The sequence below is a fragment of the Chenopodium album genome, chromosome 7, assembly GCF_948465745.1.
Source record: "Chenopodium album chromosome 7, dcCheAlbu1.1, whole genome shotgun sequence".
Lineage (NCBI taxonomy): Eukaryota > Viridiplantae > Streptophyta > Magnoliopsida > Caryophyllales > Amaranthaceae > Chenopodium > Chenopodium album.
This window is the reverse complement of record NC_137840.1, coordinates 65,129,460-65,147,174: the sequence shown is the minus strand read 5'-3', so window position 1 is coordinate 65,147,174 and position 17,715 is coordinate 65,129,460. Positions and strand designations below refer to the sequence as shown.

General features: G+C 33.6%; 2 protein-coding genes across 2 annotated transcripts in view; both read right to left on the bottom strand.

Moving 5' to 3' along the window:
• Positions 1-137: 137 nt before the first annotated feature.
• Positions 138-6,183, bottom strand: LOC145639193 (putative protein phosphatase 2C 11). Its single transcript, XM_081690362.1, has 8 exons — positions 5,913-6,183; positions 4,115-4,257; positions 3,825-3,923; positions 3,551-3,709; positions 2,937-3,023; positions 2,469-2,560; positions 1,990-2,061; positions 138-771 (listed from the first exon to the last, which is right to left on the bottom strand). Exons 1-8 carry the CDS (start codon positions 6,149-6,151, stop codon positions 634-636), a joined length of 1,029 nt encoding a protein of 342 aa, XP_081546488.1. The 5' UTR covers positions 6,152-6,183; the 3' UTR covers positions 138-633.
• A 389-nt stretch (positions 6,184-6,572) lies between these two features.
• The window catches only part of LOC145639191 (uncharacterized), a 40,702-nt gene continuing 29,559 nt past the window's right edge, over positions 6,573-17,715 (bottom strand). Inside the window, exons 36-48 of the mRNA XM_081690360.1 lie at positions 15,205-15,318; positions 14,865-14,966; positions 14,621-14,671; positions 14,370-14,543; positions 13,960-14,285; positions 13,510-13,878; positions 13,360-13,423; positions 11,687-11,833; positions 10,761-10,865; positions 9,287-9,397; positions 9,108-9,212; positions 8,946-9,015; positions 6,573-7,597 (exon numbers count right to left, since the gene is read on the bottom strand). Of these exons, the coding sequence (XP_081546486.1) occupies positions 6,900-7,597; positions 8,946-9,015; positions 9,108-9,212; positions 9,287-9,397; positions 10,761-10,865; positions 11,687-11,833; positions 13,360-13,423; positions 13,510-13,878; positions 13,960-14,285; positions 14,370-14,543; positions 14,621-14,671; positions 14,865-14,966; positions 15,205-15,318 (2,436 nt within the window). The 3' untranslated portion in view covers positions 6,573-6,899. The remainder of the gene's footprint in view (positions 7,598-8,945; positions 9,016-9,107; positions 9,213-9,286; positions 9,398-10,760; positions 10,866-11,686; positions 11,834-13,359; positions 13,424-13,509; positions 13,879-13,959; positions 14,286-14,369; positions 14,544-14,620; positions 14,672-14,864; positions 14,967-15,204; positions 15,319-17,715) is intronic.

The window sequence follows — 17,715 nt, the reverse complement described above, 5'->3', positions numbered from 1 at the left end:
AAACGAAAAATGTCGAATTCTCATTGTAATCCATCAATAGGTAAACTTCATTAATGCAAAATAAGATTCGAAGCATATTTTAGAACTTTATATCAAAGCATCTTATTTTTGATGGAAAACTTATACATGGAAGCATATAATTATAATTACACTATACTACATAGTTTTCCTCTCATGGTGTGGCTTTTTCTTTCATCAAGAGTTCAAACATGAAAAATGAGAGAACAAATTTATAGGTCTTGTCGCTCTTATGCAACTCTTAAACAATTCCTTGCCTATCTTCTGGACTAGAAACTATGGTGGATAACTATTATTACAGACCTTCATTACCAAGTCCAGAAACTCAAGTAGTAGATGCTGGCCGGTAAAAAGTCCCTAAATGACACAATATTACAGGGGTGTAATAGATTTACAATGTAAAAAGAGAGAAACAATACCCAGCATGATGGAACCCGACCTGCCTACTCAATTACAGACTAGTAGAAACAATTCTAATGTTGAAAAGAATGGTAAATTACATCTAACGAGAAACTTTTCCAGACATCAGGTTTGTCAGCTTCCCTTTGAATCCTGCAACATAATTTACCAAGTACTTGTATAAAGATCCTAGAAAATGCACAGGGGAGCTAAATTCTACTGAGAATCTTCATTTTCAAATCTAATCACGAGGCATGTAATGTTGTCGGAGCTCCCTCTTGTAAAAGCCTCCTCTGTAAGTTTTCTCGATGCAGCTTCAGCATCCTTTATGTCTTGCACAAGTGAAACAGCATCCTGAAGACGCAGAGTGTATCCATAGTCAATTACAAAAGACTAGAAAGAATTAAGCAAAACAAGCAAATCAATCCTATCGAATGTTGGGCAATGAAACATAGATGATGCCCAGATTGTGCACTCCTAATTGTAGAGACCAGCATGAGACGATGAAATGGTTCTGAATCAACTTAATATCAGCAATACAAAGGAATACAGATTTTATTCAGGGTATAACTTTATGTAGTGTCACATGTAAACTGTATTTACACAACACTGATAAAGATTTGAAACTCTGATAAGATTTCATTTATACTAGTTAGTTTACATAGAATATCTTCTAAAAATAAAAATAAAAAAAAATAAAAAAAATTGGGTTCCTGATACAGCGCTGTTAGCCGTTATCCTTCAAAAAATGAAATTAAAAAAATGAACGCATGCCATCTTTCGCATCTCCAAACAAAACTGCAATGTATCCATCTTGAAACTATTACCTCTTTCCCCTTATATCAATATTATCATTTCAAATATTTAACTTTCTAGGCACTAACTGCAACTTCAGCTCCATTCACACATTAAGAGGCAAAAAAAGTCTTTTACATTCTCATTATACTCCCAACCTTATCAATAATTGTAATGAAGAGCATATCAAAATCAAACTGTCAAATTAGTGTTTCTTTGTGGGATTAGGGCAGGTTAGCGCTTTGCAAAATTGCAAGTGGTGGATGACTAATCTTTCTCCGTCATATTTTCTAACAGAATTGTCCAAGCTAGACCTCTAACATTTACACATCTCTTTGCCTACTTTAAAATAGAGAAACTAAGTGCATCAACACCTTTGATTTCCAACACAATTTTTTCTTATCATTACGACCACACAATATTTACCAGTTAAACATTGTAAATAAACTTTCAGTTAACTCCCTGCTTTGATTAGTCCTTTTCTATAAATTACTACACTTCATATCAAACAATATCCAAACAAATAGTCACATACAGAAAAGACTTTGACTGAATAGCAAAATCCACAATTACTTGAAATTTATGTATTCAATAACCTTCCTACAACACACTCCCAGGTTTGAGCCTACATGCACCTATAATGGAGGTTTTAGGCAAAATCACTACATAACCAAGCTAGGCTATGCCATGCTAAACCAAAAAGACAAAACATCACAACCCTAACACATTTTCTCTGTAAAGTAAGTAATGCCAAAGATGTAATTTGCCATAACTTGCCTTATTTGTGATGACATTCCACAACCCATCACTTGCAATAATGATGAAATCTACACCATCGATCTCTTGTTCCTGGATATTTTAACACATGAAACAAGGGTGAACTAAATAAACAAGCAAATATAATTAAATAAAAAATCATGACAGTAGCTCTATCAGATGTAAGAAAACCTCATTAACCAATTTAAAGTAATAGCTTTACCTATGATTGTTACAAAAAGACCAATTTTTACCATCGTATGTCCGAGAACATAAGAGTCAAGATCATTTATAAGGTTCAACAGAGAATAGAATTTCCTTATATACCCTATTCTTAAGCAGTTGAGCCAACTAAGCAAGTATGGGGTAGGTCATGTGCAAGATAGTAGTGAGGTTGCAACTATACAATGCAAGTTAGATGATCTTGGCAAGGGTAGTAGCAGGATTAACGAGAAGGTGAAGCTGAAAATTTTATGTCAACTCTAAAGTAAGATGACTACCTTAATTTCAGGTTCAGCTATCACAAACTGTTTGAGTAATTTGTCCCCAAATGCTCGTGAAATTGCCAGAACTCCTCCAACTCTCCATGTGCCTAGTGAAGTTTTAAAAGTAAAAGTTAAAGCAGTAGTAATCATTAATAATAAATACATTGTGTTGCTTGACAATAAGCCAGAAATACTACTTGCAACAGTTGCAAGAACTTTGCCAAACATACAAAAGACTGATTTACGGTAACGCAAAAAGAAAATAGATCAAATTTGCAAACTCCGATTTGATGTTACACTTAAAATCACAAGTATATTCCATAATGAAGCATCATATGGTTTTGAAATAAATAACACCAGTAGAAGAACCTAGGTGAAGTTTTATAAATGCTTTACAGACGAAGGTGTTAACAAACATTTATTTTGATGAAATAAACTTATAAAGAGCTACTAATTCATTGTGAAAATCAGACATGGAATCACCTGCCCAAATTACAAAGCCTCCGGCATCTTCAATTCTTTGACGCTCATCAGATCTATCAGGCTTGTGGTCTATTGATAATGGAATAGCTGCACTCCCAACACAATGAATACAGATATCATTAATAACTTACCTCTTTTGAACTTATTTCTCACACCAAGTAAATATTTTGGAAGATAGAATTAAGGGTACCATAAATTTCTAGTTCCAATCAGTTTCATTTAAAAGGAAGTGTGAACAAAGTGGCTTTTTTGGCTCCATTTTTGAGTATTTGCTAATGGTAAAGAATTCTTTTCAACTGTTATCAACATAAATAGAACTTTGTGGCATTATTCTTAAAATGTTTTCTACTTGTATTCCATTTATCCTAACACCCCTTTTTCTCTCGACAGAGTAAAAAAGAGAACATACACAAGTCCAACATATAGTATATAGATATTGGACATTATAAGCTCTCAGACATAAATAAAACCTTTTAACAATTAAAAAAAATAATTAGACTTGATGCTACATTGCCACCATCTTTTCTCTTATAATCTGTTGTCTTTTTTTAACAAATTTTGTTTTATTTTATGCAGAAGAACGAACATACACTAAATTCAGGCATTGAACTTACCGGATCCATCTCTGCAGGAGACTACTCTGGAGTCGCCCACATTGGCAACTAGCAAGCGGTCACCAACCAACAACACAGTTGATGCAGTTGATCCTGCATCCTTTTGTTGTCCTATATCTTCACTGAGGAAATTGGCATCAGTCTGTTTAAATGCTTCAACTACAATATGAAAGGAAAAATAAAAGGAAATCATCATTACAAGTGATCCATGATTAAATACGTTATGAAAGTAGGCAAAAATAGAAATTTACCAGCATGTTGAGCAATTACATACCAATAGCTGATTTTGTATCATTAATAAAATCTGGATGATTGCATAAATTGTTAAAAAGGTTGTTCTTAAGATATTCAGCTGTTCTGGGACCTCCATGACCTAAACATGGAACAGTGACAAATTAGAATAAAGACACATTACATACAAGATTTCACAACCTCCCTTCTGGCGAGATTGACGGCTAATGTTTGCATCAACGGTAACAACAAAATAGAAAATTTGTATCTCAGTTGCAGAGACCTCGACATTTAATCTAGAATTCTAGAGTAATAAAAAAGGTCTGAACCTACCATCAAAAACACCAAAAAATGCAACCATTTGACCACCAACTTCAGATATCTTTGTCTCAAAATAATCTTCCATTGAGCCTCGTTTACCCTTGAAAGTAGAATATCCATAGCTGAACCTTACATTGCGTTCCCCAGTTAAAAAGCTATCAAAAAAACAAAGTTCCATCAGTTGTTTGTTCGGCCACGTTAAACAATGTTGGAAATTATAATATTAAAGTGATGTAAATTACTCAGGCTCATTTGACACATATTTGTCTAATTTTCAGACACACCTATATTTTGATTTTTTCCCCTAAAGCTCGAGAAGAAGTGTCTAAGTACCATACCAATGTGTGATGAGCTAGCAATCTGATTTGTGTATTTATATGAATAAGCAGAAATTTAAGGTTGAAAGCTTGAAATTATATTAAACTTGCTAATGGTTTCTAACAAAAGGGTATAGGTTTAGCCTACAAAGCTCATATTAGTGACTTGAGGTCACAACTCTCAAAAGGATTCACTCCAAAATTCTACCTATAATTTCTTTCCCTCTACTCTCTATAGGACTATTAACCTAGTAAACTAATATTACTAGAATAGCTATACTACCCCTCCTTAGGTTAGTCTATTACACAATGTCAAATGTTGAGTATCTCACATGCACTAAAGGGCAATGGTATTGTTAAAACCTTAGATTGGATGCATCAATCTTATGATTTTAAGAATTTTGGATAACTAATTCCATTTTTTAATACTATCTCTATCAAAAACGTCGGCATATCTAATATCTTTTCTAGAAGTAAAAACTTGTTCACTTGTATAACCTTGTTTTCTATTACTTCACATAAAACAATGAAAGTTGGAACAGATACTTCATTATCCTACTGCCTCTCCTTTGGCTTGTTTGGTATATTATAGAACAGAAAAACAGGAATACAATATACAATACCTCATTACCCAAGTGCCTCTCCTAAAACTCTGGCCAATCGTTGGAAAGGAGTAATTTTATATAACCATTAATTTAAATAATTTTTGAACATCAATAGAGAAGCCAATAGCCATAGCAGGCAATTTCAAATTAACACAAAACACATATTAGATAATTTCACTTCCATAAAGCATTACACTAAACCACACTGTACAAAAGGCCAAAGATGAAAAACCAGCCTGTAATAGTGCAATGCAGCTTCATAAGCCTCTCCAAATTCCTTACCCCTTAGACTTTCCAGAAGCCAATGACCAAATGAATTTGCTACCCCGGAAACTCAAACGCGCATACAACTGATACAAGTCATGAAAACACCAAAGCCATACTAATCAATTTATTACAGGAACAATACTATTACAATCCCCTCTTCAATAAGTGCTCACACCCGGTCTTTCGATGTCAACACTTCATTAATTATAACATTTTCAAGGTAAAAGATGTGTACATCCCACCTCCTTTTGCCCAAAACTCCATTCCATCTTCATATACTATATAATTGAAAGCATGCAAATTTGTAAAACAACCAACAAAAGTTCAAAATTTTCTCATATACACAACTTAATTAACTCTATATTACATAAAAATTAAACCATAATGCATCAATGATAACCATAACAATCCCACAAATTCTTTCAAAAATTAACCCAAGAAAATAAATGTATACATCACTACGAAAATTTAGCATCAGCCCACAATAACCCATCAACTCAAATTCAAATTAAACCCAAAAAAAATTCAAACCCATGATAAAAATAAATTACCCACCAACAAAAATTGAAAAAAAAATGTAAAATGGGAATTAAAAAATCAAAAAAGGAAAGAGAAAAATACCTGATACCACCACCACTGAAAACAGCATCAGGATCCCGAGTAGTCATGGTGGAAATTCCTGAAATCGGCGGTGGAATTCGCGGCGGCGATTTTGGGGAAAATTGAGCATCCCCAGAAGGAGAAATCGTCGGAGAAGAAGGACCCAATTCAACCAAAGATGGTGGAGTGACAAACAACGACGTAGAAGGAGAAGAAGAAGGAGGAGGAGAGGAAGAAGAGGAGAGAGAATCAGTGTTCATTGCTTTGAACTAGTTTTTTTGATTTTTTTGATTTTTTTGGGTGTGATTATTTAAATGTGATTGATTGATTGAATTTTATATTTAGAATGTTAATTTTTTTCTTGTTGGATTTATACAGATTGTATTGAGAATTTTGATAACCAGATTTCACCTGACAATGCGGGAGATTATTAAAATGTGGACCAACCAGCCAATCCACATTTTTTTTTTACCAAATTGTCGCATGAGTTAATTTTTTAACCAAATTGTCACTGAGGGTCTTTTTTATTTACCAAACATTTTTCTGATAAGAAATCAGAATGTGCATAAGTAGACATAATATTAAATTAACAATTAGAAAGCCTCCTCTAACTATTATGTGGACCAACAAAAGTGTGAGACTGTCTCATCCAAAATATTGGTCGGCTTTATAATCATCCAGTGAAAATTTCAAATATATAAAACTTGGATAAACATATACTACCTCCTTTACATATTATTTGCAACGATTAGACATTTTTCCTCTCTACTTTATGTCAAATCGTTGCAAATAATATGTAACGGAGGTAGTAATAAGTGAATAATGTATGTACACAATCCTATATACTGTACCTCGTATTTACAAAATGTGTGCAATCGAAACACATAAGCTAGCTCTGCAATCTACGGCAAGGAAACATATGGAGATACAAAATTGGGTGGATTTACAGGTTACAATTCTTACAAGTTACAAATACCTACAAATTTACAATGCAAGAAAATGGACTATTCACTTTCTTAAATTACTTTGGTGGAGAAGGTACATCTTTCCCCAACCTTGCTCTCTTCCCTTCTTGATTATAGACGACAAAACTTCCAGGAAGTACTCAGCCTCTTCCTTGGAAGCGAATTCCAAATCAGTCTGAAAGAGAGGAAGTGGATTTGGAGATTTACTCCATAGCTTCATCCTACCTCCGGTCCATCTATGGTGATGATGCTGACTTTTCCCAATCAAGGCTTCCGAACTGCTTCCGACAATGTGCATAACCTTTCCATCGACTTTGTGATGTATCACGCTCTCCAAAGCAATTTCAGCTACCAGTTTCCACTCTGGTTCTGCAACAATTCCTTGAAACATAGACTTTCCCAGATCTACTAAACTAGAACATTCAATAATCAAGATGAGTTTTTCAGTAAGAACAACAAATTCCCCGGCAACCTGTAGTGCTTTGCACATTACTAGGACCTCATCCCTGAATTTTGAACCATCAACCTCCAAGAGCACAGCTGTACCAATTGCTTCATCCCAAGAATAGCATCCGAGGGGCAATTCTGCACTCAAAGCCCTGGGAAGACGGACACGCAAGTGATGCGGTCCTGTTCGGTAAAGCCTACTCCGATTTCTTATACTTTGTGCAGTCCTTCCAGTAGCTTCAAGTACACTAGCCGCAGGTTTTGCCACAAGCCCAGTTACACCCAAGGCAAATCCTGCAGTACAAGAAGTAACAAAATTCAGCAACTCCAAAAAGCTAACATGATATCCTTTTCCACAAATTCAAGTGTTTCTCTGCTGCATGTCATGGTTGCAGATGCAAATCAATATTCGATTTACCTTATTAGATGTATTATACCCCATGAAATCATAATACTACCTCTGTTTCATATTCTGTGCAACATTAACTAATAAAGGTTGTTACACATACATTATGTGCAACAAATGTTTAAATTGTCGTTTCTTTCTATCTCTATCTCTCTCCTCACATCACTATCTTTCTCTCTCCATTCAACACATACAAACAAATTTTGCCTAGGACTCCATGCAAGCTCATTTGTTGGATTGGAGCTATCTTGTCTACTTAATAATCATATGATTAGTCTAGGAGTATTTTTATAGGCTAAGGTGTCGTTGGAACTTTTAAGAATTACTTCCTCTATTTTTATTTTTTAATTTTACTTGCAAAAACTTCTCATTTTACACTTGCCATTGCATTATTCCAATCACTTATATCTTTCATTACCAATATGCATAAATTATAAAAATTTTAATATTATGAAAGTATAATAGAGGCAAATCAAACAAGATCCCACGTGACTATATTTTTCTTTAACAACAAATCATTAAAGTCAGTCAAGGGGGATAGATAAATTGTGCATAAGTCAAAGTGCAAGAAAAAATATGTAGTATTTGATTGAGGGTGGTTCAAAGAAATTAAAAGCTTGTTCTCTTTCTTTGCACTCTTATTTCCAGCAGAATTAAATTCTATTTCTTATCAAATTTGTTTCCATGCCCTGGATCCCTCCTCATTTTCCATGCTCTATCTCTCTCTTTACAACTAAACTCTCTTTCCATCCAGGATATCTATTGGGAATATTATACAAGCATAACAAAGGCTGTTGATTCCGAGAACCGACATGATGCCATGTAGATGCATGCTGTGTGAAGGGAGGTTAAGTTTATAAGATACCTACGAAGTATATTAAAGTAATAGTCATTAGTAAAGTTAATTACAAAAGGCTCCAAATTGGAAATAGCTTGTATAGAGGCTGAATTGTGATAAAAGAAGTTAAGGATGTTTTTGGAGCAAAACAATTAATTCATATTTGGGAAAAGTTTTTTAATCGTCAACGACAGCAACCTCTAACTAATGTTGATTATGGTTTATCACCTCTAAATTTCCATGAGTAAATCAGTGGTACTCTCAGTAGAGAATAGTAACTTGGGAATTCCATTTTTGACCTTTTCATTTACAGGTGTCAGTGATACCGTATACAGGGTCATTATTCTGTAAATTTTCCCAAGGACAATGCCACTATACAACTTCCCAATAAGAAATACCTGATAGAACCCCTGGAAGTCCATGCTTTTCAGCTCCTTTAATAGGCGATTGCAGAAGACCAGTTAGTCCCTGAAGAAAAGATATGACTGATTGTAAAGAGGGTTTTTATTAGCATGAAGAGAATATCTAAGGAAGCTTAAAGTAACTTTGCTTTAACATACCTCAAACAATTCATTTATCACGCCTTTGCTCCGAGATGAAGTAACCACCCTTTGTTGTTCCAGTTTTGAGGCATCATGGTTGTCAAATGTAAAAGCAACAATTCCCTAGAGGCACAAATTTGTTAGTTACCAAACTGCATTTTTTACCCATTTATTGTCTATGATTGATTGCTATGTACCTTATGAGCAGCTTTACTGAACTGTGTTGCAGTATCACTCATAGCATAGAGTGTGTTGCTAAGCAGGCTACTAGTGCCTTGGGCCATTCCAGAGATCAGCCCAGAAGGACTCTGCTAATTGGAAAGTAGCTTTGATTAGAATGATAACAAAATAATCAATATATTAATCAGAAAGTTCAACCACAAAGCTCCAAAACACCAATCCAAAAACTTTATGCTATCTCTCCATAAACATTCAACACTCCCTACCCCCCCCCCCCCCCCTTTTCAAGGCTCAAACCACCCCTAACCTCAAAAAAAAAAAAAAAAAAAAAAAAAAAAAGATAAATTATTAAAAATTGGGAATGATCATCCCCCAAGATGATAGTTACATTTAAAAAAAAAAAAAAAAAAAAAAACTAGCTATGATTTTTTTTTTTTTGACAAGAAACTAACTTTGATTAGAAAGTTTGACCGCAAACCTACAAAACACCAACCCTCAAACATTATGTTATCTCTCCATAAACGTTCAAAACTCCCTATTTGCCCCCCCCCCTCCTCTCCCCCAAACACCACCAACCCCCACAAAAAAAAAAAAAAAAAAAAAAATTAATAAATCTAAAATTATAAATTTAAATTGGGTACAATTACCCCCCAAGATGAGAGGTACAAAAAAAATATAAAAAATAGCGCAACTAATTTTCCAAGAAACTGAAAAGATTAACCCTGTTTTTATAGTGCAATGAAAACTATTTTATAATTATTAAATAAGTGCAATATATATAATTCAACCCTTTAGATTTTCAAAAAATATCCTTTTGTTTCTCTATGTCATCAATGTCCCGTGCAATTCTGCATCCGCATACACTAGTCTTACATAATAATAGAGGAGCCATTTTCCTAATTATTAACTACAATGTCCCGTGCAATTCTGCACAGGCATACACTAGTCTTACATAATAATAGAGGAGCCATTTTCCTAATTATTAACTACAAACCTCCAAATTCTACAAACTCCAACCTATATTTATCTTTTTTTTTTTTAAAAAAAAAAAAAAAAAAAAACAAAACAAAAAACAAAATTCAAAGAAAATTCCCAAATAACTATCAACCCCAATAACATCCCTATAACTTCCTATATTGTACTTTCCATAAAGTATATATCATGTGAACTAGCATGGACATTCTAGTATATCAGTTTTATCCAACTTGCACCAAAACCAAATCCTTAACTACACTTTCTTTCTTCTTCTTTTTTTTATTTTATATTTTTTTCTTATTTTTTAAGTAACCTCCCCAATACCATCTATTTCCACTAATTTCCCAATAACTATAAAAGATTATCATATATTGGCAAATGATATATCCAGACTCCAGAGCATTATTTAAAATTACTGTTTTGACAAAAGGAAACACTCTAGTTGCAAAAATAAGAATGCACCAAAAACAATAGTTTTTATCAGTAAGTTCATGCCATCCTCAACTCATTATATACCTGCAGAGCTCCTTTTGCTGGAACGGAAAAGAAGTCCTTGACTCCAAGCCCAACCCTTCTAGCAAAGCCCATTGGATTTCCAATCACACCAGCAGACCCAAACACCTGACTCATAAATAGCAAAAATATCAGCATATGATAGAATTTTCTTTAAAGTAATAACATAGACATGTTTACCTAATAAGAGTACATCTAGCAGAAAAAAAAATATTAGACTTTGAATAGAATTATCAACTAAGCAACTTCCTACAAACGGTTCAACAGTTCTGCAACAAATTGATGTTTCCATTATTCTGACCCTCTTATCTCAAAGCAAAACATGTACTTCCTCCGTTTTTTAATACTTGCAACACTTTTCTAAAATGGAAATGTCACAATACCTGCAAAACACTTTAATTAGTTTGTAAAAGTTACCCTTATTTAAAGCTCTCAACCCACATAATTATACCCCTAACAATTTCTCAACCCCATTTTAAGTGTATTAAATCATGTGAACCCACTTTTCTTAATTACCGTGAAAAAGGGTGTGTTCCAAGTATTAAAAAACAGAGGAAGTATATGATAGAAAAATTAGCAAGAAAAGACATTTAAGCAAAAAAAAAAAAGTAGCAAATTGTGACCAAAAATGATATTTGATTGAGATAGGGCCACATCAAAATCCACTCTCACTACAGTGAACAGCTGAATGTAGCAATCGACGTAAGCAACTTCTGATTGTAAAGTTAGTAATATCCCCACAGCAGGTCCTAACAGACAAATGCCACATAAGCAGATGGGATGAGCTGGGATGAGCATACATCAATAAAGTAGAAAAACAGTTTAGATATGGATTGAATAATTACAAGCGCTTCTTATTTTAATAAACTGAAACTATAACATGCAAGATATAAGTAAATTATTCCTGGCACACAAACAAGGTGCAGTACCTTGTACATCTCATGAAGAAATTGCCTACTGTAATGTTTGAGGAGGATTTCTTGAATGGATCCCCAGCTAGCCATATGATGTGTAATGGTTAGTTCCTTGAGGCAGACTTGCGCTCCTTCAACATCAGCAAGAGCCATAATACCTCTCTGTGAGCATAAGATAATAAGTCAAGAGACATACAGACTTATCCTACAGAATTCTTTAAAAACTAGGGAAAATTAAATGTTTAAAAGCTCCATGCAAAACTAGTCCTTGACCATGAAATATCACCACAGGGTCATAAACCATAGTTGTTACTTGTTAGGGCACACTGGCATAGGAACAATATTGAACCTCAATAACTGGCTTGTGCTTTGATATTATGTACTACGTATATAATTACATGAGCAGCTTGCGACTGCAAAGGCATATATCAGACAGCAAAAATTATAAGGGCCAATTGAGTTCTACTCTCTACAACCAAATTTAGCTTACACACTTATCAAAGCACATAGTTTTTGGCAATAAGTGGGTGTTTGACTATCAAAGGTTATTTACGTGAAAAAAAAGGTAGATGTGATGGAGATAGTAGGATAATCATCTAATGAGATAGAGATTACGTGACCCTAAGTTTTAGAACTGAGAAGAGAGATTTATTTTTCCAGTTTATGTAAAATTGGTATCAGAGAACAGGGCACATTATTTGCAAATCCAAGGAAGCTGCTGCAGAGTAGTTAACACAAACTTATGCATAGTCTTTACCCAAAAATAGATAATTTCCCCCACTTTGGTCCACAGGCACCTTTATTAATGTTAAGTCACAAGTTAAAGATAAAACTACCTCTTTTCCACTCTTCTAAAAAACTTTCTTCGTGATGTAAAGAGTAATTACATAATAGCATCAGTATTGAGGAAACAACTTAGGATTACAAAGATAAACAATAAGAAACCAATCTAGATTGTAGCACCATTTAGCCAACAACACAAGCAGACTGAAAATTTATACTCCCTCTGTTTTCTTTAAGTTTACTTTCCTTTTTAGAATGATTAATTTATCCACTTTTAACTTATTATTTTTAGAAAAGAGACCCACCACTTTTACTCATTACAAATAATAATATTTAAATTTCACTTTCAAACTTTACTTTTTCACTCTTTTTTAACATGCCTTTTTTGGTAACCTTGAAAAGGTATGTGTGTAAATTAAACAGACACGGAGGGAGTATTTCAAATTCTAACTGACTTCAAAACACTGTAAGACAGAATGACTGTATTCATAGGATGGATGAGTATTTGTTGTGGTTCACACTAAACTGATCGTACACTAAGTAATTATATTGTTGGCTTGCATGTAACTACAGGACAACAGTTTTCATCTGGTAGGAAGAGGTAGGTTGGAAAATTAAAGATTTCACTCACTATTGTTGAAACTTGAAAACATTTTAGTTTGCCTTCCTTTTATTCGAATCAGAATATTTCCCACTTTCCTCATAGAGAAACATCACAATAAACTTTGCTCAAACACTTGTTTGATTATCAAGACTTAACACAACCATGTTATAATCTGGTAAACAACAATTTAAAGATGAAGAAAGGGAAAGTTCCACAACTGAATATAGGAATATAAAACACTAGTATCTATCACAGAAAGCACCAAAATCTTAGTTTCAGATGCTAAATCAAAGGGACTTACATGGATGAGAGATTCACCAGATGACAAACCTGCTGATTTTAGCATCCATGGATTGCTTGAAAAACTGCAAGTTCATCATATGTAATCAAAAGAGAAATACAAGTAGAAGAAATTAAGAGAAAATTCCTGTGACAATTGATTGTACAATACCTCAAAGTCATTTTAACAGGAGCCAAAGAAAAAGCTTCAACATAAATCTTATCCTGTCTTCTGGCCAGAAGAAAAATTTTCTGCCAAGGAGCTCCTATAGGAACTACTTCTGGCAATAATGGGGTATTGGTGTGATTATCAGATAGAGTATACAGATTCTTAGGGAACTGATTATCCCCATTGGTTTGCAAATACTCAGAATTCTGTGGAGCAAAAGAAAAAGATCTGTCCACTACACCCAGCTTGCATAAATCATCATTCACTGTTACTGAAGATGGATTATCAGAATTTAACAAAAGGATTGCCTTAATAAACTCAAGCAGCTTCAAAAGTAGCTCCAGATCAAGCTCAAGAGATATATCTCCAATCCTGTAAACAATATAAATGGTAAGTCTACAAGGATTATTTAGCGAATATATCTGACAGAACATTGAATGATACCGCACAAACCTTAAGCTTATGTATTCAAATGAAAGCAACATCATCTCTTTATTCCTCCATTTTGAAGCTGCCAAACATATCTTAGGTTCAGAGGAGATCCCAACAGCATAAGTCATCATACTTTCAATTTTAGTCTTTGCTCCTCCATCTTTATTTCTCATCTGGCTGACAAGGCTACCTTTGAAGTCTTCATCAAAAGACAAAACAACTGGATATGGTGTACCACGCAATTGATTATCAATTTGTAATGACAAGATTTGAAAGGAAAAACTTTGTCGCTCCACACTCTGGAGAAAATCAAATCTTATGTCCTTTGCAGATGCATAAAGCAACTCCTGATAATTATTATATAGAAGAGATCAGAAAACAAACTAGCTGAAGTTGGGATAAGGTCAAATATGATCCCATGAAAAGCATACCTGAGGAGATGAGTCCATCAAGGAGATCCCAATAAATGATATCTTGACAGATACTTTCTCCTTGTAATCAATATTCATTTCCACCCCTTTATTTTCTTTTTTCCCAGATGAAATTGAGCTTGGACTTTTCACCTCTTCTAAAACATGACAGCTTGAATCAATTATACTGAGAACCTGTAAAAAAAAATTTACTCATGAGAAGATATAGAACAGATAGATAGTGGACAGATCCTGAACCATATAGCCATTACCTTTATTGCACCCTCTGCACGGACTGTTGAAAGCAATGTCTTTTCATGCCTCTGCTTCCCATCCAAAAAAATGAAATAAAAAATTGAAATAAGAAAGAAAGAGCAAGGAATATGTTGGATAGAGGTAAAAATATTAGCATTATCAAGCTTTTCAGCATGGAAAGAAAATTTGTTCTCAAATAAAGTGCTGCATGAAAAAGCTCATGATATGAGCAAAGCAGAAATTTGGCTAATGATGAAGTACCTCTAATGACATTGAAGATGTCACTAACTTTATAGGTGGATATTCCTTGACATCATCAAGGGTATATGGTCCCAGCCGCCCTAATGTGCGCTTTCCAGGGATCTTGCAGCAATACCAAAATTTAAGTAATAAGAGAAACATTTATCGGAATGGTATAACATATCAAATCTAATGAGTGGGCTGGTTCCAGAAGAAATGAATGAATCAAGAGGAAGAATATCACACAAAACTTAAAAAACATAAAACTGGATATGGTAAATTAGATTGAGAAAATTTGACAAAAAGATAGGGATTATCCAGAAAATGGGGAATAGTAGAATACATGGAAAAGACTGCATACCTCAACAATCAGTCGATGGGGAAAAAAAGGCTCATCCCAAGCATAAGGGCACGAAGTGTATGGATGGACTATTGTTTCCAGAGTTTCACACTTCTGTTGGTAAATTCGCAGAGTCTGCAAGGTGGATGCGAGCACTATCCATAAGCTTATTGTGAACTTACTATAATCAAAATCAAGTAACAAGTGCTTATATGATAAAATTTGAAAATTTTAAAGTGTCATTTGTGTTCAATTCAAAATCCCATACAATAGCAGTTTTTAGTTCATCCAGTTGACTGGTATCAAGGGAGATTTGTAGTGCTCAAACATAAAAATGTAGACAGTATAACTAAAATAGATTAAAAGCACACATAACTAACACCAAGCCAAGAGCTGGAAGTGAAGAAGGTTGACACTAATAAATATTAGTACTGGCATTAAAAGCCCCCACAACAGAGCACCAATGGGCTATTGGACTTAGTACAAACTAATATACAATATTGGTGAAAATAAGGAAGAAAACTTTCTCAAGTGAAGTTATGATGTATGCTGGAATTCTCAAGAAAATTACCTAGTTTGTATCAAGATGGAGTCCTTAAAGTTGCAAATTTGAAACAAGTATGCAATATACATAGATATAAAATGAAAAAAAGTACACAACAGAAACGACTTCCAAAAGTTTTTCGGTAAGAATGCATGATGCTCTGATCCAACCTTTTCAGCTATTGACATGCATATTGAAGTCAACCAGAATGACCAAAACACAACCTTTTCAGTTGTCTTGTACACATGTAAACCTAGTTGAGGTAAATTTTGGCAAACCCCTTCAACTATACGTGTCACTAGTATCCTCACCCCCACTATCACCAGTACTCTGATTGTCAGAAGGAGCAGGGATATAGCAACAATGAAGAGGAGGTAAATGACAGGAGAGCGTGAAACGAAAAAGATTTAACCCTAATAAATCTTGACTTTTCAAATCATGTAAAGCAGTGAAATGAAACAGCTTAAATCAAATGAATGTTGACTTTTAAAAGTCATGTTACTGGCTTTGATAGTTAGTGCACAAACATGACAGGAAGATAATTATGGACCTTCAGTTTAGTTAGTGAATAGCTAAACATTTTTAAGACAAAAGGAGGATTTTTGTATCTTAATTATCTTGGTAAACACCGACATATTTCAATGTTTTTGACCTTACTTATAGAGCAGTAGATACTTTCATTCCTCCCACAATATCAAAAGTAATACTTCATCCCATTTTACTGTGGGCAGTAAATTAGGACCGAGGGAGTAACAAGTCTCTGTCGCAGAAATGGGATACTAGATCCTTCTAGAGAAAAATAAGCAAAGAATCTATAACTACATACTAAAGGCAAATCTTCTAGCAACAAATTTAGTTCACTAATTAAATTTTATTTACTATTTAATAATCATGTTGCTTCCATGTATAATAATTTTTTTAAAATTCCAAATCGTCCTGATATTAATACAATTTTAATTTGTGCATTTAATGCAATTTTTTCCTCCAAAATTTAATACACCACACAAAAATTTGCAATTACATATATAAAAGGATTAATTGTATTTTACCACCCCTCAAACCACCCTATTTTTCATTCATTATATTTAACTACCAACAAAATAGCAAAAAGTTAGATGCCACCACCTCTTAACTAAAAATTATCGAATTTTGTGACAAATTTGCTTTATTAAGATTTTGAAGGTCATTTTAGCCCTTTGGGTCCGATTTGGGGGTCAAAACAAATATATATATATATATATATATATATATATATATATATATATATATATCGAAAATGCTTCATTTTGTGTGTCACGCAAACCGTGTTTATACTTAGCATGCAACAAGGCATTTCCAATAATTTTTTTTCAATTTTGACCTCAAATCGAACACAAAGGGTCAAAATGACCCAAAACCTTCATAAAAATTGATGTTTTTTATTTAAAAATGGAATTGTGAAATCTATAATTTTGCGATTTTGTAGGTGGTTAAAAAATAATAAACGAAAAAACAGGTGGTGTTTAGAGGGGTGGTAAAATGCAATTTTTTTTCTATATAAAATTTAGCGGAAATTGTTATTAAGAAACATATTTACACAATTTTAATTTTAAAATTCGAATATCTTACAATTACCAACTTAAAATTTACTCTCTTATTATCATGTATTTTATAATTAGATGTACAAAATTACTTCATTGTTTTAAAGTAAAACAATATAGTCCCGAAATCTCTATCGTAGTTTATACAATGTCTTATTTATCAATAACCTCAATATCTTTGTTATAGCCTTATAGGTCATGTCAATATGTATTCATGACTAATTAAAGTTACTTTACTTCATAAAAACGACGTTTAGTTTGGTAATAATTTGTTGAACTAAGTATTGTAATGATTTATAAAATTTGGTAAAACGTGAGTTGCATGGGACCTAAGCTAGTAAAAAAATATATTCCAAAAGTAGTGAGTTAACTTTGCCCTATAAATGACAAAAAATGTTACTCTAACAC